At 38.8% G+C, this 18,744-nt stretch overlaps 2 protein-coding genes across 4 annotated transcripts in view; one reads left to right on the top strand and one right to left on the bottom strand.

Moving 5' to 3' along the window:
• On the top strand, positions 1–6,264 carry parp12a (poly (ADP-ribose) polymerase family, member 12a). The gene is made up of 11 exons (XM_087842862.1): positions 1–397; positions 1,364–1,499; positions 1,599–1,863; positions 1,957–2,127; positions 2,252–2,441; positions 2,589–2,763; positions 2,911–3,140; positions 3,233–3,320; positions 3,441–3,571; positions 4,591–4,739; positions 4,925–6,264. The coding sequence occupies exons 1-11, from the start codon at positions 84–86 to the stop codon at positions 5,179–5,181; spliced, it is 2,106 nt and encodes a 701-aa protein (XP_087698988.1). The 5' UTR covers positions 1–83; the 3' UTR covers positions 5,182–6,264.
• The window catches only part of LOC148101895 (thromboxane-A synthase-like), a 69,030-nt gene continuing 56,484 nt past the window's right edge, over positions 6,199–18,744 (bottom strand). For all 3 annotated transcript variants that reach the window (XM_087842868.1, XM_087842867.1, XM_087842869.1), the window contains exons 2-14: positions 16,443–16,587; positions 14,895–14,988; positions 14,494–14,546; positions 13,961–14,057; positions 13,724–13,840; positions 13,495–13,583; positions 13,237–13,385; positions 12,775–12,905; positions 12,299–12,655; positions 12,107–12,195; positions 10,360–10,497; positions 8,378–8,540; positions 6,199–8,182 (exon numbers count right to left, since the gene is read on the bottom strand). In XM_087842868.1, the coding sequence (XP_087698994.1) occupies positions 8,069–8,182; positions 8,378–8,540; positions 10,360–10,497; positions 12,107–12,195; positions 12,299–12,655; positions 12,775–12,905; positions 13,237–13,385; positions 13,495–13,583; positions 13,724–13,840; positions 13,961–14,057; positions 14,494–14,546; positions 14,895–14,988; positions 16,443–16,543 (1,692 nt within the window). In that variant the 5' untranslated portion in view covers positions 16,544–16,587 and the 3' untranslated portion in view covers positions 6,199–8,068. The remainder of the gene's footprint in view (positions 8,183–8,377; positions 8,541–10,359; positions 10,498–12,106; positions 12,196–12,298; positions 12,656–12,774; positions 12,906–13,236; positions 13,386–13,494; positions 13,584–13,723; positions 13,841–13,960; positions 14,058–14,493; positions 14,547–14,894; positions 14,989–16,442; positions 16,588–18,744) is intronic.

Raw genomic sequence — 18,744 nt, 5'->3', positions numbered from 1 at the left:
CCGAGCGTAGCCGGAGATTTCGGTCAGAGCCATAACTGGGCTACATTGGAAGTCTTAGCTGAAGGAACAAATGTCGTTGCAAAATGACATCGACTCTGTCTAAATTCATCATCAAGACCTTGTGCGACAACCAGGGGTGTTTGGAATTCGGGAAATTAGAAGATCAGCTCGCACAGAAATTCACGGTTGCGGATTCGGTCCTACGCGCTGTGCTCTTTGACGATGGTAAAATAGCCATTAAAGAAAGAAGAAAGACGGGAAGTAAAATAATCGGCCCGGATAGTCTGGTAGTGGCTAAAACCAATCTGCGGCTCTGTCAGAAAAAAGCTGGAGAGTGTCCGCAGTGCGATGGGTTACACCTGTGCAAGTATTTTGTTTGCGGAGAGTGCACGTTCGGGTAAGTGACGTATTTATTTATTTATTTAATTTTTCTAGAAAGCTTTCCTATAACTCGGTGATAGTTATCACCGCCATAAATGAGCAAAAAGGTGCTCAATCATTCACGATGGGGTTTTCAACAAACTACGCGGAGCGCAAAACGGCTTTGCGTGGGTTTAAACTTTAAAGCCCAGCAAATAATCGCAGATTCAATTGTTTTCCTGCTATTAGTCATCGCCTATGGTTGCAACGTATCGTCATCTTATTGGTGCTTCATAGTGATCTCATTCCCACAGCAATTAATCTTCAGTCTGAACACAGGTGTAAATAAAACCCCACAGGTAAAAGTGCTTTTAATACTCAGTGTAAATAGTGAATGATGATGGAATAAGCACCATTCTTGTTTTTACTACATAAAAACCGAGCTGAATTTCATGAGACATTGTGGACATCACCGTAATCAAATTGTTAAATGTGACTTTAGCTTGGCCTGATGGAGACTGCGCTCCCTCGCATTCATTATGAATTTTACGAATTTGGGTCACTCCATTTTTTCCTGTTTGCACGATTGTAGTGCAACATTTTGACCAGAAGATGGCAGCAATTTGACAGTTCAATTACAGGACATTGATCATTTTTTCCCCCAAATGCAATACACCCATAATGTAAATAAATGATAGAGAGCCTACTGCTCACGCTGAAGGTAACGCCTTCATGTGGATACGACGTTTTTAGTGGGAGAACCGTTAAACTCATCCAAGTGACTTCTTTAGTCTCAGCTGAATGCAGATGTCCACTACCTTATAAACAGGCCATTTGCATAATGACTTGAACTAGCACCACTGCATGCATCTTTAAATGAGGTTTTTGATTATGAAAAATTATAGATAAGTTGGCTCAGACACTAAACTCAAAAGCAATAACATTGAAAAATATTATAAGTAAAACAGAATATTTTAATTGGATGGCATGTTGTCATTTACAGAGGGAAGTGTAAGAATCCACACAGTGTGGCATTTCCATACAATGCAAAGCTCTTGAAGAAGTACAATCTTCATGATTTCACAGAGAAACAGCTGTTCCAGCTGTTACTGCAGAACGATCCTTATCTGCTTCCTGAGGTATGTTTTAGCGGTTTGCACTTGGAGGCAATTGTGGAGATTGTCTTGTTCTTCTGTTGAAACTATGTGAACTTCATCCTCCTTTATGATTCCTTTTAGATATGCTCGCATTACAACAAGGGCAACGGTCAGCACGGCTCATGTAAATTCACCACCTCGTGCACAAAGCTCCACGTCTGCCAGCATTTTTTCCAGGGTGACTGCAAATTTGGCTCTTCGTGCAAAAGACAGCATGGCCTCGATGGACCTGCGATGAAGCTCTTCCGAGGATTCAGTCGTGAGAATATTAAAAACCTTCACAAGATCTACAGAAATAAATGTATCATCATGGGTCAACAGGAGAGGCAGGGTACTGGTGTCACTGGTAAAGCAGATTTTATAAAAACATGTCTTGCACAGATTTTTGTCAATCAGCAAGACCGGTAATCTACACAATATAAATGTGTCTCTTCTGTAGTGCTAACAGAGGTAAGACCCTCAACTCAGAAGCCTCAGCAGTCTTCCCAGCAGTCTTCCCACAGCAATCCTGGATCCCCAACCAGTTCTGTTTGCCCATCTAAACCACCGAGCAATGCTGACATGAATGAAATCTGCCTTTATTTCATTCGCAGACATTGCGGGTTCAAAGGTAATGATCAGGATGATGGAAGCTGCCTTTCATATCTACAATACAGTAACATCTCAATACGTATAGGTCTATGTCCATATGTGCACCGCCTAATAAATGAATGCCTGGTGTGTGTTTTTCATAGACAAGTGTGCACGTGTCCACTGGCATCTGCCCTACAGATGGCAGGTTTTAGACACTGATGGTGTAACCTGGAAGGACTTGCCCACTATGGAGGAAATTGAAAAGGCATACTGTGACCCAGCAAAAGAGACGAGCTGCACGGATCAACCTTCGTCCAGCTTAGGGCTTTTCAGATTTCTGTCTCTTCAAAGGTACGTGAAGAAACAGAACACACAGATGTACTGTTTGTGGTGCATCTGCAGTAAAAGATTAAAAGATTAAATGCATATTACTGTTATTCACATGAGCTCAGGTCTATAGATTTCCATTAATTTTGATGGAATTGACGTCCCTCTTAGCTCTTCATCCCCTAGTGAGCAGTCGGTGGACTTCAGGACCATGAGATATGGAAACTCTCCAGTTCGTCGCCTGTCCACTGCCTCCTCTGTCTCAAAGCCCCCTCACTTCATTCTCACTACACAGTGGGTCTGGTACTGGAAGGACGATGGTGGGAAATGGTTGGAATATGGAAAGGTGACTTATTGTGATTCTTTCAATGAGTATGAAGAACTTGCCACCCTTGACAGAACTTTTCTAAGGGAACAGATGTATTATAGTTGGCATATAGCTGGCATGTTTGGAATCTGAACTTTGGTGGATTGCTTGTTGTGTTCTCTTTAGGGTGATGAGGAATCATCAGTGACTTCTGAAACCCTGGAGAATGTATACCTTGAAGACAGAGATACAGAGATTCCGTTCAGTGCTGGCAAACAGCAATATATCCTCCGTTTCAAAGATGCGACAGGAAACCAGGCGATGTATCAGCAGAATGTAAAATTCAAAACCAAGCGAGATGTCAGGAGGAGGCCTCGCTTTGTGTCTGCTCATGACGTGGAGGACAAGCTGAAGAGGTATTTTGACTTCCACTTGTGCACATTGATTCAGGCTATTCAAATATTTCTAGTCTTGGTTGGTTGCTGAATACTGCATGTCTTCTCTGCAGTACGTCATCAAAGAGCTCCAGCTCCTCCACAGCTGAAAGCGTACCTTCGCACTGGGACAAAAATGCCATACCTGAGTTTGGATACAAGGTATATTTCTTCTATTTAAAAACAAAAACCCAACTGTGTGCTCAGTGTTACTAAACACTAAACCCATATTTCTACTTTTATTGTTGACTTGTATATTTGCACTTTATTCTTGTCTTTCAGCTGATACATCTCTCCCAATCTGCACCAGATTACAATCTGATTGAGTCTTTATTTAGAAGCACAATGCCGGTGAAAAAAATTAACAGCATCCAAAGGATCCAGAACCCGTCTCTGTGGAGAGTCTTCCAGTGGTAAATTACTGACAGAGATTTTTGGCTTTTTTAAAGAAATGATTTGAACTTTTGGAGGAACCAGGTGATAAAATAGTGAATCTACTCTACACAGTGTAGTTTACCTTAGCAGCAACACAACAGAACTTGTTACTGTTAAAAAGTGGGGGAAAAAAACCCCGAAACTGCTTTGCAGGTGTTGGACTAAGGCTACGTTCACACTGCAGGCGAAAGCGCATCAAATCCGATTTTTTTGACCCTATGCGACCCATATCCGATCATGGTGTGACAGTGTGAACGGCACAAATCCGATATTTTCAAATCCGATCTGGGTCACTTTTGTATGTGGTCCTGAATCTGATACATATCCGATGTTTTAGAAAGCTGCTGTTTGATGGTCATGTCGCATTAAATCCGTCTTTTACGTCACTGACAGAAGACAGACGCCAATTATCAGCGCCGGAGAAGACATCGCGAACGCTTCCTGGCCATCCAGTGTAGATGTCAGTGAAACTGTTTGGAAGACAACGTTGGAGAAACGTGAACATTTTATTTGTTCTGTATAATCTGCAGATTCTGACAGAAATCTGCAGCTATCCTTTGAAGCACCGCTCCTCTAAAACAGCAAGAAGGATCATTATTAGGTTATTTACATTATTATGTAAATAACAAAATAACTTAAAGCAAAAATTGGGAAACGTAAAATCCAAAGTCTTTATATTAAGGTCCATCAGTCAAACAATACTGTTTGCTCTGGGTCTAAACAGAGCGCGTTGTGTGCGACGTCTTCTTTTGCGCATTTTTTGATCAAAAAATCAGAATTGAGCATTAAGCCTTGCAGTGTGAACGTAGCCTAAGTTCTGGCCTGGCACAGGAAATAGCTGAATCTTCACTAGCTATCTGGTGGGGTTATTAGTTTTCTTTCCCCCTCATATCAAGCCTTTATGCTAAATTAAGCAGCTGGATGCAGACAGAAAGATTTTACACACAAATCTCTGCAAGAAGGAAGTTTCCACTTAAATGGCATACACTGTGTTCAGGCAGAAAGAGCAGATGAAGGGGAGGAACGGAGGAGACCCCGCAATGATGTATTTGTTCCACGGGACTGACGAGTCTCTGATAGAGGCCATCTGTGAGCAAAACTTTGACTGGAGGATGTGTGGGGTCCATGGCACAGCCTATGGCAAAGGTACAGCAAAGCAATCTTTGCAACTTTTTGTAGTATAATGGACACATTGTAGCTAAAATTTGATACTGGAAATCCATAAAAGGAATACATCTTCCTCAAAATGAACACCTGAAAACTCTTGAGTACTAAATCACTAGCATTTTTTTCTTTGGACTATATTAACAGTAACACTTTTTTATTTTTAGGGAGCTACTTTGCCAAAGATGCATCTTACTCTGACAGATACGCCAGTGTCAGAGCAACTCCAAACAAGATTATGTTTGTTGCCCTGGTCCTGGTAGGGGACTACACCAAGGGGAGAAGCACGTACGTTCGCCCGCCGCCAAAATCAAACGGAAAAACGCTCTACGATAGTTGCGTTGACTCTGAGAGCAAACCCAGCATTTACGTTGTCTTTGAAAAGCAGCAAATTTACCCAGAATACATTATCAACTACTCATAAGTCGCAGTTTGCCTTCTTTTTTCAGACTAGTGAAACTCTGTGGATGGATGTTCTTTAGTTTCGTGGTGTATTTGAAAGTTTAGAATTTTGCAAATGTAGAAAAATGATTAAAATAATTTAATAGTTAACAAAGATAATGACAAAATCTTTAAAAAATGCAATTAATGAACACTCCACAGGTTATCATTTTACATTTTGATTATTCAGAGCTCATATGTATAAACAGCCTTTAATTTTAAATGTAGCTTCTTATTCCTGTGACATGCTCAGCGACTTCTCATGTCTGTTTTAAATGCAGTGTCATGTAAATTTTTTCAGTTCTGTTACCGTTTGTGTTAGAGACAAAATTCAACCAGTTTCTGAAAGAAGAGAAGACCAGGTTTATAAATACTTGGTGTGTCTCAGAAGCACAAAGCACTCACAAAGTCCTGTCGTCTGACCACAGAGAGAAAAATCAGCTCTGCTATATTTAACATGTGCGCTTCACATTACCGCAATTTAGTAATTTTACAGCAATTATATATAAAAAAAGGGAAAAAAAGCAGCCCAGGCTGCCTGCATGATACTTTCTTATTGCAGTTCAATAAGTCGCAGTCATCGGCCTTTTGAAATTGTGGTGATTTCTCCAAATCTTCGAAATCTTTTAATCATAATGTGTCAGAAGTTGAGAGTGAGAAATGTTACTATAAAACTACCAAACTATTTGATTATAGTATGCAGTATTTTCAGTATTATAATATTATCTTGAGAAGGGACTTCGAGTTGAACTTGAAATCATTGTAATGGTTTTTCTTGAAATGTATCAGAAAATCCTTATTTTGCACTTGAAACTGTACGCATTTCCTTTTCCCTCACAAAATCTCTGCTTTCATGCTCGAAGTATATCCTTAGGCAGAAACGCTTAGCAAAGTGCATCAGTGCAAGCCTTAGCAAGGACAACAGATGATCTGGTGTTAAGATACAGAACAAAATTGGATTGTTTGTTTTGTTGCAAAATAAACACATTGCAAAACTGAATAAAGGAGTAATGTTACCACTTTATTTATATATTTGCATCAACAACAAGCTGCTTTTCACTAGGGCTGCCACGATTAGTCGACTAGTCACGATTACATCGACTATCAAAATCGTCGAAGACTAATTCGCGTCGTTTGAAGCTTTGTAAGATCACAAAAGACGCAGGAATAAGTAGTAGAATTTAAGAGTGTAATAACGGACTGAAACAGAAGATGGCAGCACTGCATGTACAAGGATGCCAGCTGCCGTTAAACCCCGAAGAAGAAGAAGCTGTGTCCCAGAATTCATAGCGCAGCCCAGCTCAGTTTCCAACAATGGCGGCAGCTAGTTAGTTTTAATATTACTCTTATTATTCTTTCTGGGTCAAAAAAATAAACGTTTAACATATTTTCAGGCGAGAATGTAGCTGTGTAAACCTCAAATATCTGCTCAGTTTATCAAGACACCACATATTTTCAAAAGCGCTCCGACGTTTTCGGAGACGTCTGTTACCCACTAGCTCGATAGCTAGCCGGGGGCAAGGCTAACTAGAGCCGTGAGAACACCGGACACCCGGCAAATCGTTTTCAGACCCACAGCAGTCTTTCGCTACTCAGGTTAAATATATATAAGTCACTTAGATAACTTAAAAATGTTATTGTTTGGCTTTTTTCAGTATTTTATTTGTTCCTGAGTAAATCGGTTTGGCTGAGCTTAAAGTTATAGTTTTATACACAGCTGAATAAACGTCAAGCAGACAGCCGTTATCAGAAGTGTGAGATGCTTGAGAATTTACTCCGGTGTCCTGTTATATTTTAGATAGCAAGGAGTTTATTAAACTTCACCGAAACAATCTGCAAATTTCATTAAAATTTAATAAACTATCATCTTGTCTTTATTTTTAGTTAGCACATACCTTAAACACTTAAAGCTGTAAGCTAATGATAGTTATATAAGAGCAGATGCTGCTGGTGTACTGTACGTTTTACGTCCAATGGATGATGATCTGATTAGTCTGTGACTAGTCGATTATCAAAATAATCGTTTGTGGCAGCCCTACTTTTCACCCATTTCATATGTAAATCAATTAAACAGATTTTGTTTCCTAGAAAGATTTGAATGAATCATCAATAAAACACTTTTAGATCATTTACATTTCAGCACTGCAGTTTCTCAAGTAATGGCCAAAAATCTAAATTGACAGATTGGATATGAGTATAGGAAACTGATGTTCCAATGAGGTGCAATAATAATAATAATGAATTGTTCATCAACACAGGTAATGAAAGGATTCTAATGTTTTGTCCCACAGAGTTAAAGTGCAGTGAGTGTTTCATATCCTGAGACATGTAACAGGGACAAGAGTCATCAGGAACCAAACAACAAAGATTTTCTTTCCTATTATAAAACCACTTACTTCACCCTCAAATAGCAGCTTTGGTGGCACAGAGTTACGACCACTTCATGCTCCATCAAAGATTTCAGTGTATCAGTAACAAAAAACATGACTTTTCTGCCAAAAATATGTCATTATTTTGTAAATTCGACTCACTTAAAGTGGCAACGTGTGACTGTGAGAAGTGCCATTCAGAGTTGTGTTGTAGCACACTCACAAATGAATAACCCGCATAGTGCACCCATCAGCAGGAAGTTCAAAAAGACCTAAACTGTATCCAAAAGAGAGAGACTGGTAAAGAGCACTTGGATCAACAGCACTTTTGTGCCACTGTGTTTATCATTACAGCGGCAATATTATCATTATAACGACTTTTCAGATCACTGTGTGGGCTGAATCATTGAGGTATGCAGAATGTCAGTAACTATGAAAATATTTTGCTGTAAATCAAAGGAAAGGCATGACACACTAAGACCCTGAGCCTCAGGTTGGTGTCTAATCATCTGATGGAGAAATGAATGGACCATCTCTTTGGTCCCTTCTTGTGATTTTCACATAAATGCCATTTTTAGGTCCAAGAGTGCTTGACGACTTCAACTCAAGAGGAACCTGAAGACAGAAGAAGTGCATCTTTACATATTTATGTAAACATCGTAGCAAATATGAAGGCAGCTAACAAATTATGAGTGAATTGTTTGAAAGTTACGGCACTTTCTAATGTCCAATCATCTCTATGGTCGTTATTACTGACTGTCCAAGTATTTACATTGCATACACATTTTAGTACAATAAATAAATGAATACCTTGGTCTCAGAGCAGGCCACAATGCTGAAGCTTTGGAACAGGCGCACTAAAGCCATTTTGATTTCAAGCTGGGCGAGCCTCATTCCCACACAGTTACGAGGGCCGGCCCCAAACGGTAGGTATACGAATGGGTGTCGACTGGCCTTGGCCTCTGGTGTAAACCTGGGGATAATCCACAGGTTAGGTGCTTTGGGGGAGAATTAAAGGCAGTGCCAATACAAAATCATCCTGTCAGTTATGTGTTTCATTTTAGAGATGATTTTAATTTAGAAAAAGCAAGACCAGGCAACTTTTTCAACATGAAGCTCAAAACTCAAAGGAGTCAAACTGAACAAGTAAGTTTCTGGCAACAGGCTTAAGGTTTTTTTGAAACTGTTTAAAACAGCAGCTGGCCTTTTAGAGGCATCAGTCTTATAGAAAGGTATATCTGTGTGTTATCGTATAGCATGAAGAGGCATTGCGTGTTTTCTTTAATGCTACTTAATCATCAGAAAATAAACTGGGACATGAAATTAAATCTTGTGGTTCACCACAGGAATAATGAACGGTTGCCCGTGGTGACTAAAAAGGATCTTTCTAATATATCCAGAGGCCAACACAGAGGTTGTATACAAAAATGGAATATCTTTCAATGTCCACAGAAAAATTATGGAGATTCTCAGTTGTGGTGAGCATAGTGTGCTGTGGTCTGCTGGGAGGCAGCAGACCATTGCAATGGCAGATAGTGATTATTTTACTGCAATAAAATGTATAATTGGTACACTGTACTTTGACTTTGATCAGAGACGTGGCACACAGCGCTGCACATGGTGTACTTTCACCAGGCAGATGGATGAACAACACCTTAGGTATGTTGTTAATATTTGTCTTGTATTAATGTTATTACATCAACATTTGATTGACTTCAAAGTTAGTTACAAGCAGAGATGGGCAGTAACGCGTTACTTGTAACTTGTTCCACGCTTTAAACGCTGCACGCTGCAGTAACGTGTTACTGTAATCCGGTTACTTTTTTCAAGTAACGAGTAAAGTAAGGGATTACTATTGCAAAAACGGTAATTAGATTACCGTTACTTTCCCGTAGGAACGCTGCGTTACTGCGTTACTAAAACCGTGATTTTTTTGCGAGAATGTCTCATGACAGTGACGTAAGCGAGTGCGACGTTCGTGACAACAGCTGTGTGCAGATCAACAATGGATCATATATCGAGTGCGGGAGAGAGTATGAGCGTGCAGCGTTTAAAGCGTGGAAGTACTGACCTTACTTTGAGTTTGATTCCATAAAAAGTGACAAAAACATTAGTGTCCGTTGTGCGTGGGAAGAAAACTTCTTTTTACAGCGAAAAACCCCCCTAAGCGGTCAGTGGAAGAATCCGCGAGTTTCTTCCACTGACCGCTGCGGCACACCTGTACCAGGGTAAACCTCCGCCTACCCCACTCCTGCTTTACAGGTGAAAATAGAGCAAAAGGACCGCTAGTCTTTGACTTTATTTATTTTCTGCTGTGTTTTACTTGCATCTATTGGAAAGACTGAGTGTAAACACACACAAAAAAATATTTTGTGTTTTTAATATTTTAGTGTTAAACTAATTTCTTCCAGTCAGAGAATGTTGCATATAATTTAATTTTTGCTTGATGCATAAAGTTAAAAGATTAAAACTAATAAAACAAGTTTTAAAAAGAGACTTTTCCATTTGATTACATTTTGTATGATGGATTATGCAGAAAAAGTAGAATTGGGCTGAAAGATCTATCGCTTTATCACCTATTCAGGTTGTAAATCGTGTTTTTAAAAAGTAACTAAATAACTAAGTAATTACTTTTGAAAATAAGTAATCAGTAACGGGATTACTTTTGGGTAATCAGTAATTAGTTACTGATTACTTTTTTCAAGTAACTTGACCAACACTGGTTACAAGTGTTGATATTTTTAAATTTGAATATGCTCCGTTTGTCATTTATTAGAAGTAGACTGAAGCACCTCTCTGGGATGAACTCCTCAGGCTCTGGCCAATGTTCCGGGTCATAATGGAGGAAGCCTGCAGGGATCTCCACTGTTATTCCTTTAGGAAGGAACTGGCCATTCACTACACAGTCATGGTCAACTTCTCGTGCAAACCTTAATGGGACAAAATACGGAATTAACGTGATACAATTAAATTATATTAAGAATAAAATCATTATATATATAGCTTTTATTTTTAAAGTCAAAAAAATCTTTCACAGGACTCTGCAGTCCTGTGAAAAACTACATACTTCATGAGTTAAGAGGGTAATTAGCAGCTAGGTGCAGTTAATCAAATGCATTTTATTGATTGATCAATAATTTGACCTCTATAAAAGATATAAAACGGTTTGTGTTAACTCAGTGCCAAGGAGGAAAAGTATCGGTTTAGAGAAGCAATTGTTCCTGTTCATCAATACAGGCATGGTCAGAAATCAACTTCAGGTCTGTTGTTCTATAGTGAGCGAGATTATTCACAACTGGAATAATTCAAGACAGTTGTTAATCTTACCCAAACAATGAGAAAGACTGAAGCAACATTGAGAGACGAGTGGGCAAATTTCTCCACACTGCTGTGAGACTGATAAAGTTATACTGAAAACCATTACATCAAGTTATTCCTTATACATCTGGTTCTACGAGCTACTGAATCGTGGGGTCGATTTCCTTTATCACAGGACAGCAAAGAGCCTGAAAACTTTCTTTTACATAAATTAATGGAGATGATTCAGCAATATTCAGACAGATAGTGACATTTAAATAATGCTCAGCTAGTAATAAGGGGCCCAAAGTGTGCCTGGAAATATCCCCCACACCATTACATCACCAACAGCCTGAACTGTTGATGCAAGGGAGGATGACTGCATGCTTTAATGCTGTGCAAGAAATACAACACCATCCAAATGTCCAACTGGTGAGAGCAGGCAATATTTTTCTAATCTTCTGTTATTTTGGTGAGCCCGTGTGACCTTCAGCCTCACTTCCCTGTTCTTAGGTTACAGTAGAGGCAACTCAAATATCTTCTCCTGTAAAACTGCCTGCTTCGAGATTCAATGTCCTCTGCAGTCAGAGATGCATACCTCAACTGTAGTGAGTGGTTATTTGAATTACTCGTTCCTTCTATCAGCTCAAAGCAGCCTGGATATTCTCCTCAGACTTCTGGCATCAACATTTTTACCCAGAGAACTGCTGCTAACTGGATATTGTTTCTTTATAGGATCATTAAACCCCAGGAATGGTGCACAAAGATCCCAGTAGATCAGCAGTGGTTCATTTATTTAAAGCACCCTGCCAAAATTACTTCACGTTTCAGTGTGTACGTGTGCAACAGTGTAAAAGAAAGACAGCTAAAGTTTTAAGTGGATTGCAACTTGTTACATTACGTTTAGGCTACATGTAACAACAGTTAACAAACATTTAATCCCTGTAACAACTGAAGCTGCAAGATTCCAAATAATAGATTGAAATATCTGCATCGTTTCTTTTTTTAACATCTGCATCACCACCTTAAATCTGGCGGTCAGCGTTTGGTGGGCCATGGCACCATTCTCCCTTCCCCAATGGGCCCAACCTACTCTTGCAAAGCAGTATATGCAAGAGAAGCAGTGACATGTACATTTTATCTCCTTGTTGTATGGTATACATGCATGATTAAATATGACCTATCCTCCAAAGTGCTATAAAAAAAAATACCACCCTGTTTCCACTTAACATCCTTCTTTACCTGAATCCAGGAGGGTAGAGGCGTAATGCTTCACATATAACCATGTCCAAATACTTCAGCTCCTGCACATTTGTGTAATCAGGTGATTCCTTCAACAACAGTAGCATGAATATAATCGATAACTGTCCATAATAACATGCAGCATGCAAAGAAAACTAAACAAAACAAAGCACCACAACGTAAAACACTCACATGTCTAGTGTAGAAATCATCCACCTCTTTCTGTACTTTGAGTTGACATTCAGGGTGGAGGGCCAAGAGGTAGCAGGTGAACGCCAGAGTGTTGCTACTGGTTTCATAGCCTGCCAGGAGGAAGACGAAAGCCTGACCAACAATCTCATCCTCAGTCATCATCTTTTTCTGTGGACGCCTGACAGACGGCTCCTGTGAATGAGGAGGGTCATTTTCCTGAACCGAGCCCGAAGGCTGGGTCTCCTGGTTCCTGTGTTCGATCTCCTCGGGGTCATTTGATGTGTCAAAGTGGTCCAACGACACAATCTCTTTGGTGGTTCGAGCATCTAACATCAGCTGAAGGAAGTCTCTACGCCTCTACATGTAAAAAGAAAAAAGAAACAAAAGAAAACGGTAAATATTTATTTCAAACAAATGATTAAGGGAGACGGCTCGTTTTAGACACAGAGTGACTGTGTTAACTGTCTGAGATTCACCTCCTCAGGAGGCTGCTCCTCTCGCTGCTTGATGATCTTCTGAATGCTGTTAATGAAGAAATTATTCATCTTATCTCGTCTTTCATTGGGGATAAGTTTTGCCATGGGAGCGGCAAGGAAAGGAAAAGCCACTGAAGACAGTAAGACAAAAATTCACAGATGTAATTATGAATTATGAAATGCCTTAAAAAAAACTTTGCATTAAGAATTCCCGATAACACTGTGGTAACGTTGAAATCTAAACAACATTTCTAAACAATGCATTAATTAATATATCTTATTGTCTTCCTCTATAAATCTTCTAATTATTAAAATTAATTACAATTCCAAAAACTTCTTTTTAGGCGTCGTCTAAAACGATGTACAATTTTTCACATTCCTAAATATATTTATCTTTCTCTTTTAATGTCCTGAATAAATCTCTTAAATTCAAGTAATAATTAAGTAATATTGATGACTAACTGAAAAATAACAAAATGGGCCTGAAGAAGGAAAAATTGAAGAACATCTGAGCGTGGTGGACAAACGGGTCGTCTAGGTTGTTCTGCGAGTCCACCTGAGTTGCAAATGCCACACTGGCAATAACATCCATGGTAAAGTAGCCAAAGCACCTGTAGGAAAGCATATACCAAAAATAAATGAATTAATTAAAGAGAAGATTGAAAATTTAAAATAAAAATGATTCTTTCAGCATTTGTTTTTTATTGTTTTTGTACTTACTTGTGGATGTCAAAGGCCTGTGCTGACTCAGCGTGGCCGTTTAAATTCTTCATCAGGGCATCGATGGCTATGTTGATCAAAGGAACCATCTATACTCAAAAAGATAAATCACGAGAGACTCAAACCAGTCCTGCCAAAACCCTTTAGTGAGTCATTACATCACAAAATAGAAAATTCAAATACTTTGCAATGCATTTTCTAACAAGTAATAGAAATGTTAATGTCTCACTTCTTTCAGTTTGGCAGAGCTGAAGGATGGGGTCAAGATGCTCCGTACTCGCTTCCATTGTTCATTCCTCAGCATGAGTAGACAGTCAGTCATGGGCTTGGTGGCAAAGCGAAAAGCCTGCAAAAACGAGACAAGAGCACAAACGCAAAAATCCATTACAGCCCATGAAGTAAGTTCGTGTGGGAATAATTGCTGAACAAACATCGTGCATCTAAACGCTCCGTCTAATGTCCTCACCATTCTATTAGGGAAGCTACTGAAGTCCTTGACCATCAACTGTCTGAGCATATCAGGATCCGCTATTATCACGACTGGTCTGCGCCCCAAATAATACCTGAAATATGCCGATGTATACAATATGAGTGAGATACCAGCCAAAACAAACAAAAACCTTTGATGCCAAGTAAAGTATTCGCGTCATTTCAGAATGCAGAAAAATTAAAATGTTCAGATCATCATTGTATCTACTTTTTCAACCTTGACGTACTATTGCGATGTAATATAAACTTTCCTGTGCAAATGGTGTGTGCACAGAAATAAAAGATAAACAGTTATTTATCTATTTATCAGCAGGTGTCTCTGTTTCTGTGGGAGGAAAACTCCTAGAACTACATAGAAAGCAAATGCAGTAGCACGAGTTATTATTACTTTGTGTCAATGCTGTTATAAAATAATAATCCAGGTGTACTGATCTCTTTACAAATGTTCAGTTTGCTATTTTTCCACAATAGTAATTTCAGTAGATGTTGATTTTTTTTTTTTTTACTTACCCACAAACTCTACCATGTGTTTTTATTACATAACTCATAGGTTTGAAAAAACCCTGAAAAGAAAGTAGAAAGCAAAAACATCAGACTTAAAATATCCACATTATTTACTGTTTCTATATCTGAAATCACAGAAAAGGTTAACAGCACATCGGCTTATCACAGCCATGACCTTATAAGTGATCAATTTATAAAACATAATGGTCAACTGACAACCCTATATAAACTGAAAATAAAAAGTTTAAACAGGAGCTTAATGGAACAAATGTTGCATATTATTCAGCTGTATTTTTACTTCACTGCATTAGAATATTTTTAAAAATGACAATAGATGTAGATTGCAACCTTTAAACCATCCCAGTTTGACACAAAATGAAGCAGATGTTTGTTACACTGTATCTTACCTGCTGAAACATGAATAAGTTGCCAAAGAAAGGCACTGGCTTTGGATGTTTGATGCCACATCGTGAGAGGACTGAGAAGGGACGGACTGAATACCTACAGGCAAAAGTGCAGAAATGCGATGATGTGTTGTGAATGAAAGGATTAAACATCAAGCACATTAAAGCACACAGATACAACATTCAGTTAAATGCTATCCACACCATCCTTATAGTCCTTTGGTCTACATATTGTTAACTTAGGACCATACATTTTTTTCTAATAATGCATTTCCTGTACACATCCACAATGATTCAAAGAGTTTAACAAAAGCATTGTATTACATTATTAAGGAATTACAGCTATTTGTATACATACTCTTCCATTTTCCGAGACTCAAAAAATAATTGGACAAACTAACATAATTAAATGTACAATATTGTTTTTAAGTCCAGAACTCACAGCCATCACTAGATGGATTTCTTCCCTTGAGATGTTCTGCTAGGGATTTACTGTATGTTCTGTCCCCAGTAAAAGATTAAAAAATGGTTCATAATAATTTAGTGATAAAATGTCATATTTCATCTGTGGTAATTTATGTTAAAAAAGAGAGTCATTTAGTTAAAAATATGTTATATACAGTCAGCATTAGTTTTTCTGTATCTTATTTTGAAGGAGTAATCTGTGTTCGCAATGCATTGTGGGAAGCAGACGCTGCAGTAAGTTGGGAAAAAGCATTGTACAGAAAACCTGCCTATCTGTGTTTAAACTTCATCTCCTGTGGCCTGAATCTTTATATACACCATCGAAAGCAATGGCTTTTCACCCAACACTTTCATCGAGCTATTCAAGCCACAGTTGTAAAAGATTGTAAGCCGTCAAGAAGACTGTAATAAAGGAACAAGACGCTCAGTTTCCTGGCTCATGAAAATTGAGTTTGGCTTGCTGTTGACCTGCGTTAACATACACAGTGTATCCAACACGTAGCGATAACAGTATACTGTAGCTGCCCTCGGTCGCTGTTTGTTTTGGAGTATTACTGCCTTTGGTTTTGTATTTAATAACTGAAAAACATGATCTACTGGGTTGAAATCAGATAACTAACTTGAATCGCCTTTGATCTGCCCACTCCTGAAGTTTTTTTATTCTCTTAGATAGTTTTATTTTATTTTTTTATCCTAATGATACCTTCTTTTTCCTTCACTGACATCTCATATTGAGAGTTCATGTGAACAGCGACCAAAATGTAAGTTCAATAATGAACTCCTTTTAAGTGCTTAGTTTGCCATGAAATAATGTGGGAACAGGCTTCCCCTGCCTATCAGTCAATTGTCCAATTACCTTTGAGTCTATGAAAATGGGCGACTGTGGATATACATAATATGTAACATATAGTATATATTGTTGTATTTTTACAGCAGAACAATATGTCACAAATAAACACGCTAAGGTTTTATTTCCAGCTAAGTGTGGTGGAGTACAGAGAAAAACTGACATAAAATGTGTCATTATCCAAAAACTGTCCGACTGTCCATCATAAATAAACAAATACTCGACATTTGTTCACTCACCAGTAAAGGAGACCGAGGAAAATGAGGAAGAGGCTGAGTGTCACAGATATTCTGCTGACCTCCATGTTGAACGCGTTTAAAAAGTCACCTACAGCCTGCATGTTGGAAAATGTTGTTTTCTCTCATCAGAATGAGATGAAAGTTCCTGCGCAGAAAAACAAGAAAAAGGGTTTAAGTTAACAAAAAGAACTAGATTGATTATAATGCACATACAAAAACAGGAAGCCATAAAAATACTTGCAAAACAGGTCTTTAAAACAAAAGAATTATATACCCCCTTCATAAATCTTTTTGCCTACAGCGTATTTACCAACTGAAGTAAAGTTATAAGACATAAAAACAGACAGAAACGTCAGAAATCACCACAGCAGAGAAAGGCAGAAGCTGAAACAGGAAGCTCCAACCCTGAGGGCAAACAAAACAGTGAAGAAGGCGCAACAGCGCCTCTTCTTTCTCAGGAGACTGAAAAGATTTGGCATGAGCCCCCGCATCCTCAGGACCTTCTATCGCTGTGCCATTGAGAGCATCCTCACTGGATGCATCACCACCTGGTACGGCAACAGCACCGCTTACAACCTCAAAGCTCTCCAGAGAGTAGTGCGGTGTGCTGAAAGGATAATTGGAGGTGAGCTTCCCTCCCTCCAGGACATCTACAGGAAGCGGTGCCTGAAGAAAGCGGGGAGGATCATCAAGGACTCCAGTCACCCCAGCCATAAACTGTTCAGACTACTTCCATCAGGAAGGAGGTTCTGCAGCATCCGGTCCCGTACCAGCAGACTGAGAGACAGCTGTTTTGCACAATATCCAACTACCAACCTCTGTATATTTTATATATTTTATTTTATTTTTACTCTATTTAATTTGCATATATTTAATTTAATCACATATATATACACACGTAGACATACATATTTAGTATACATTCAGAAACATGCATAAACTCTCATATTGTACATATATTTATTCATATAATTCTCAGATTTAGCCATTCTTATATTTGCTTGTTCTTATCTTATTGTACTTTGCACACCTCTGTTGCTTGTGAAGCTTGCACACAAGAATTTCACTCACATGTACTGTACCAGTGTACCTGCACATGTGATGTGACAATAAAAGTGACTTGATTTGATCAGAAGTGTTATATAGCAAGGTAAAAGTCATTTTATATAAATACTTTAGATTAGTGATGTGACGTTCTGTATCGAGGCTTCAAAGCTTGTAATTGAGGGGGCGTTTCCGCGACGCGTGTATCGAGGCTTGCTTCATTTATGGGAGGAGCTGAAAATGATGACGTCCGAAGCCTCGCTGCCCGGCTGTACCACGTGACTGGTTCACGAAGCGGTTTGAACTTTGCCGCGAGATATGACAGCGATATAAACCCCTCAGACTTCATTCAAAATGTGGGTGTTTGATGGAGAGTTGCGGTTAGTGAGAGTTTGGAGACAGTTTGGAGGTTTATGAGAGTGAGGAGATAAAGTCAGGAGAGAATGGAGCCAGCTAAGAAAAGGAGGATGTCCTCCCCTGTGTGGGAACATTTTGATTTTATTCCTCCCAACAAGGTATGTGAATTTCAACAGAAGATGTATTTTCATAATACTGATGGTGCAATAAAACATATGTTAAGCTGTCTGTACTTTTGTACAAGGTGAAGTGTTTGCTATGTGCCAGGGAGCTGGGATATAACAACAACACCTCATCCATGCTTAGGCACTACAGGCTTTGCATGAGAATAAGGGGAACACCGATTGTGGAGCAAGACCAGGTGAGCCATCAAATGCAATGATAATAAAGCATGCTGTAATGTTACTAAATGATATAACAATATTATACAACTGTAATAAGTTACGTGTGTGATATTTATATTTGTGCTTTGTTTTTGTTGTCTTTCCTCAAGAGAACAATCTCAAATAGATGAAGACCTGGTTAGCATGGTGATTGAGGACTCCCAGCCAGACAAAGGATTTAAAAGATTTGTTAAATCATTAAATCCTAGCTATGTTCTCCCCACTAAAAAGGTCATAAAAGCAGTGGAAATTTAGTTTTTGCAGAATAAAATGTGAACAGGCAGGACTGAGGCCTCAGTGTGTAGCTGTCCATACCTCAACGTTACAAAAGCACAACTACTGTCCACACCCCAACCACACCTCACCGCACAGTAAATGATCATTTCCATTTTAAGCATCTCCAAATGATCATTTTCCAGTATAAATATACACAGTATACTGCCATCACTACAATATACTTTTAAAGTATATTTTTTTAAATGTCTTAATGGTCTTGGGCCTTCTTATCTCTCAGATTT

This window comes from Neolamprologus brichardi, chromosome 7 (genome assembly GCF_056152115.1).
Source record: "Neolamprologus brichardi isolate AB-2024 chromosome 7, ASM5615211v1, whole genome shotgun sequence".
Lineage (NCBI taxonomy): Eukaryota > Metazoa > Chordata > Actinopteri > Cichliformes > Cichlidae > Neolamprologus > Neolamprologus brichardi.
This window is presented reverse-complemented; position numbering and strand designations above follow the sequence as displayed.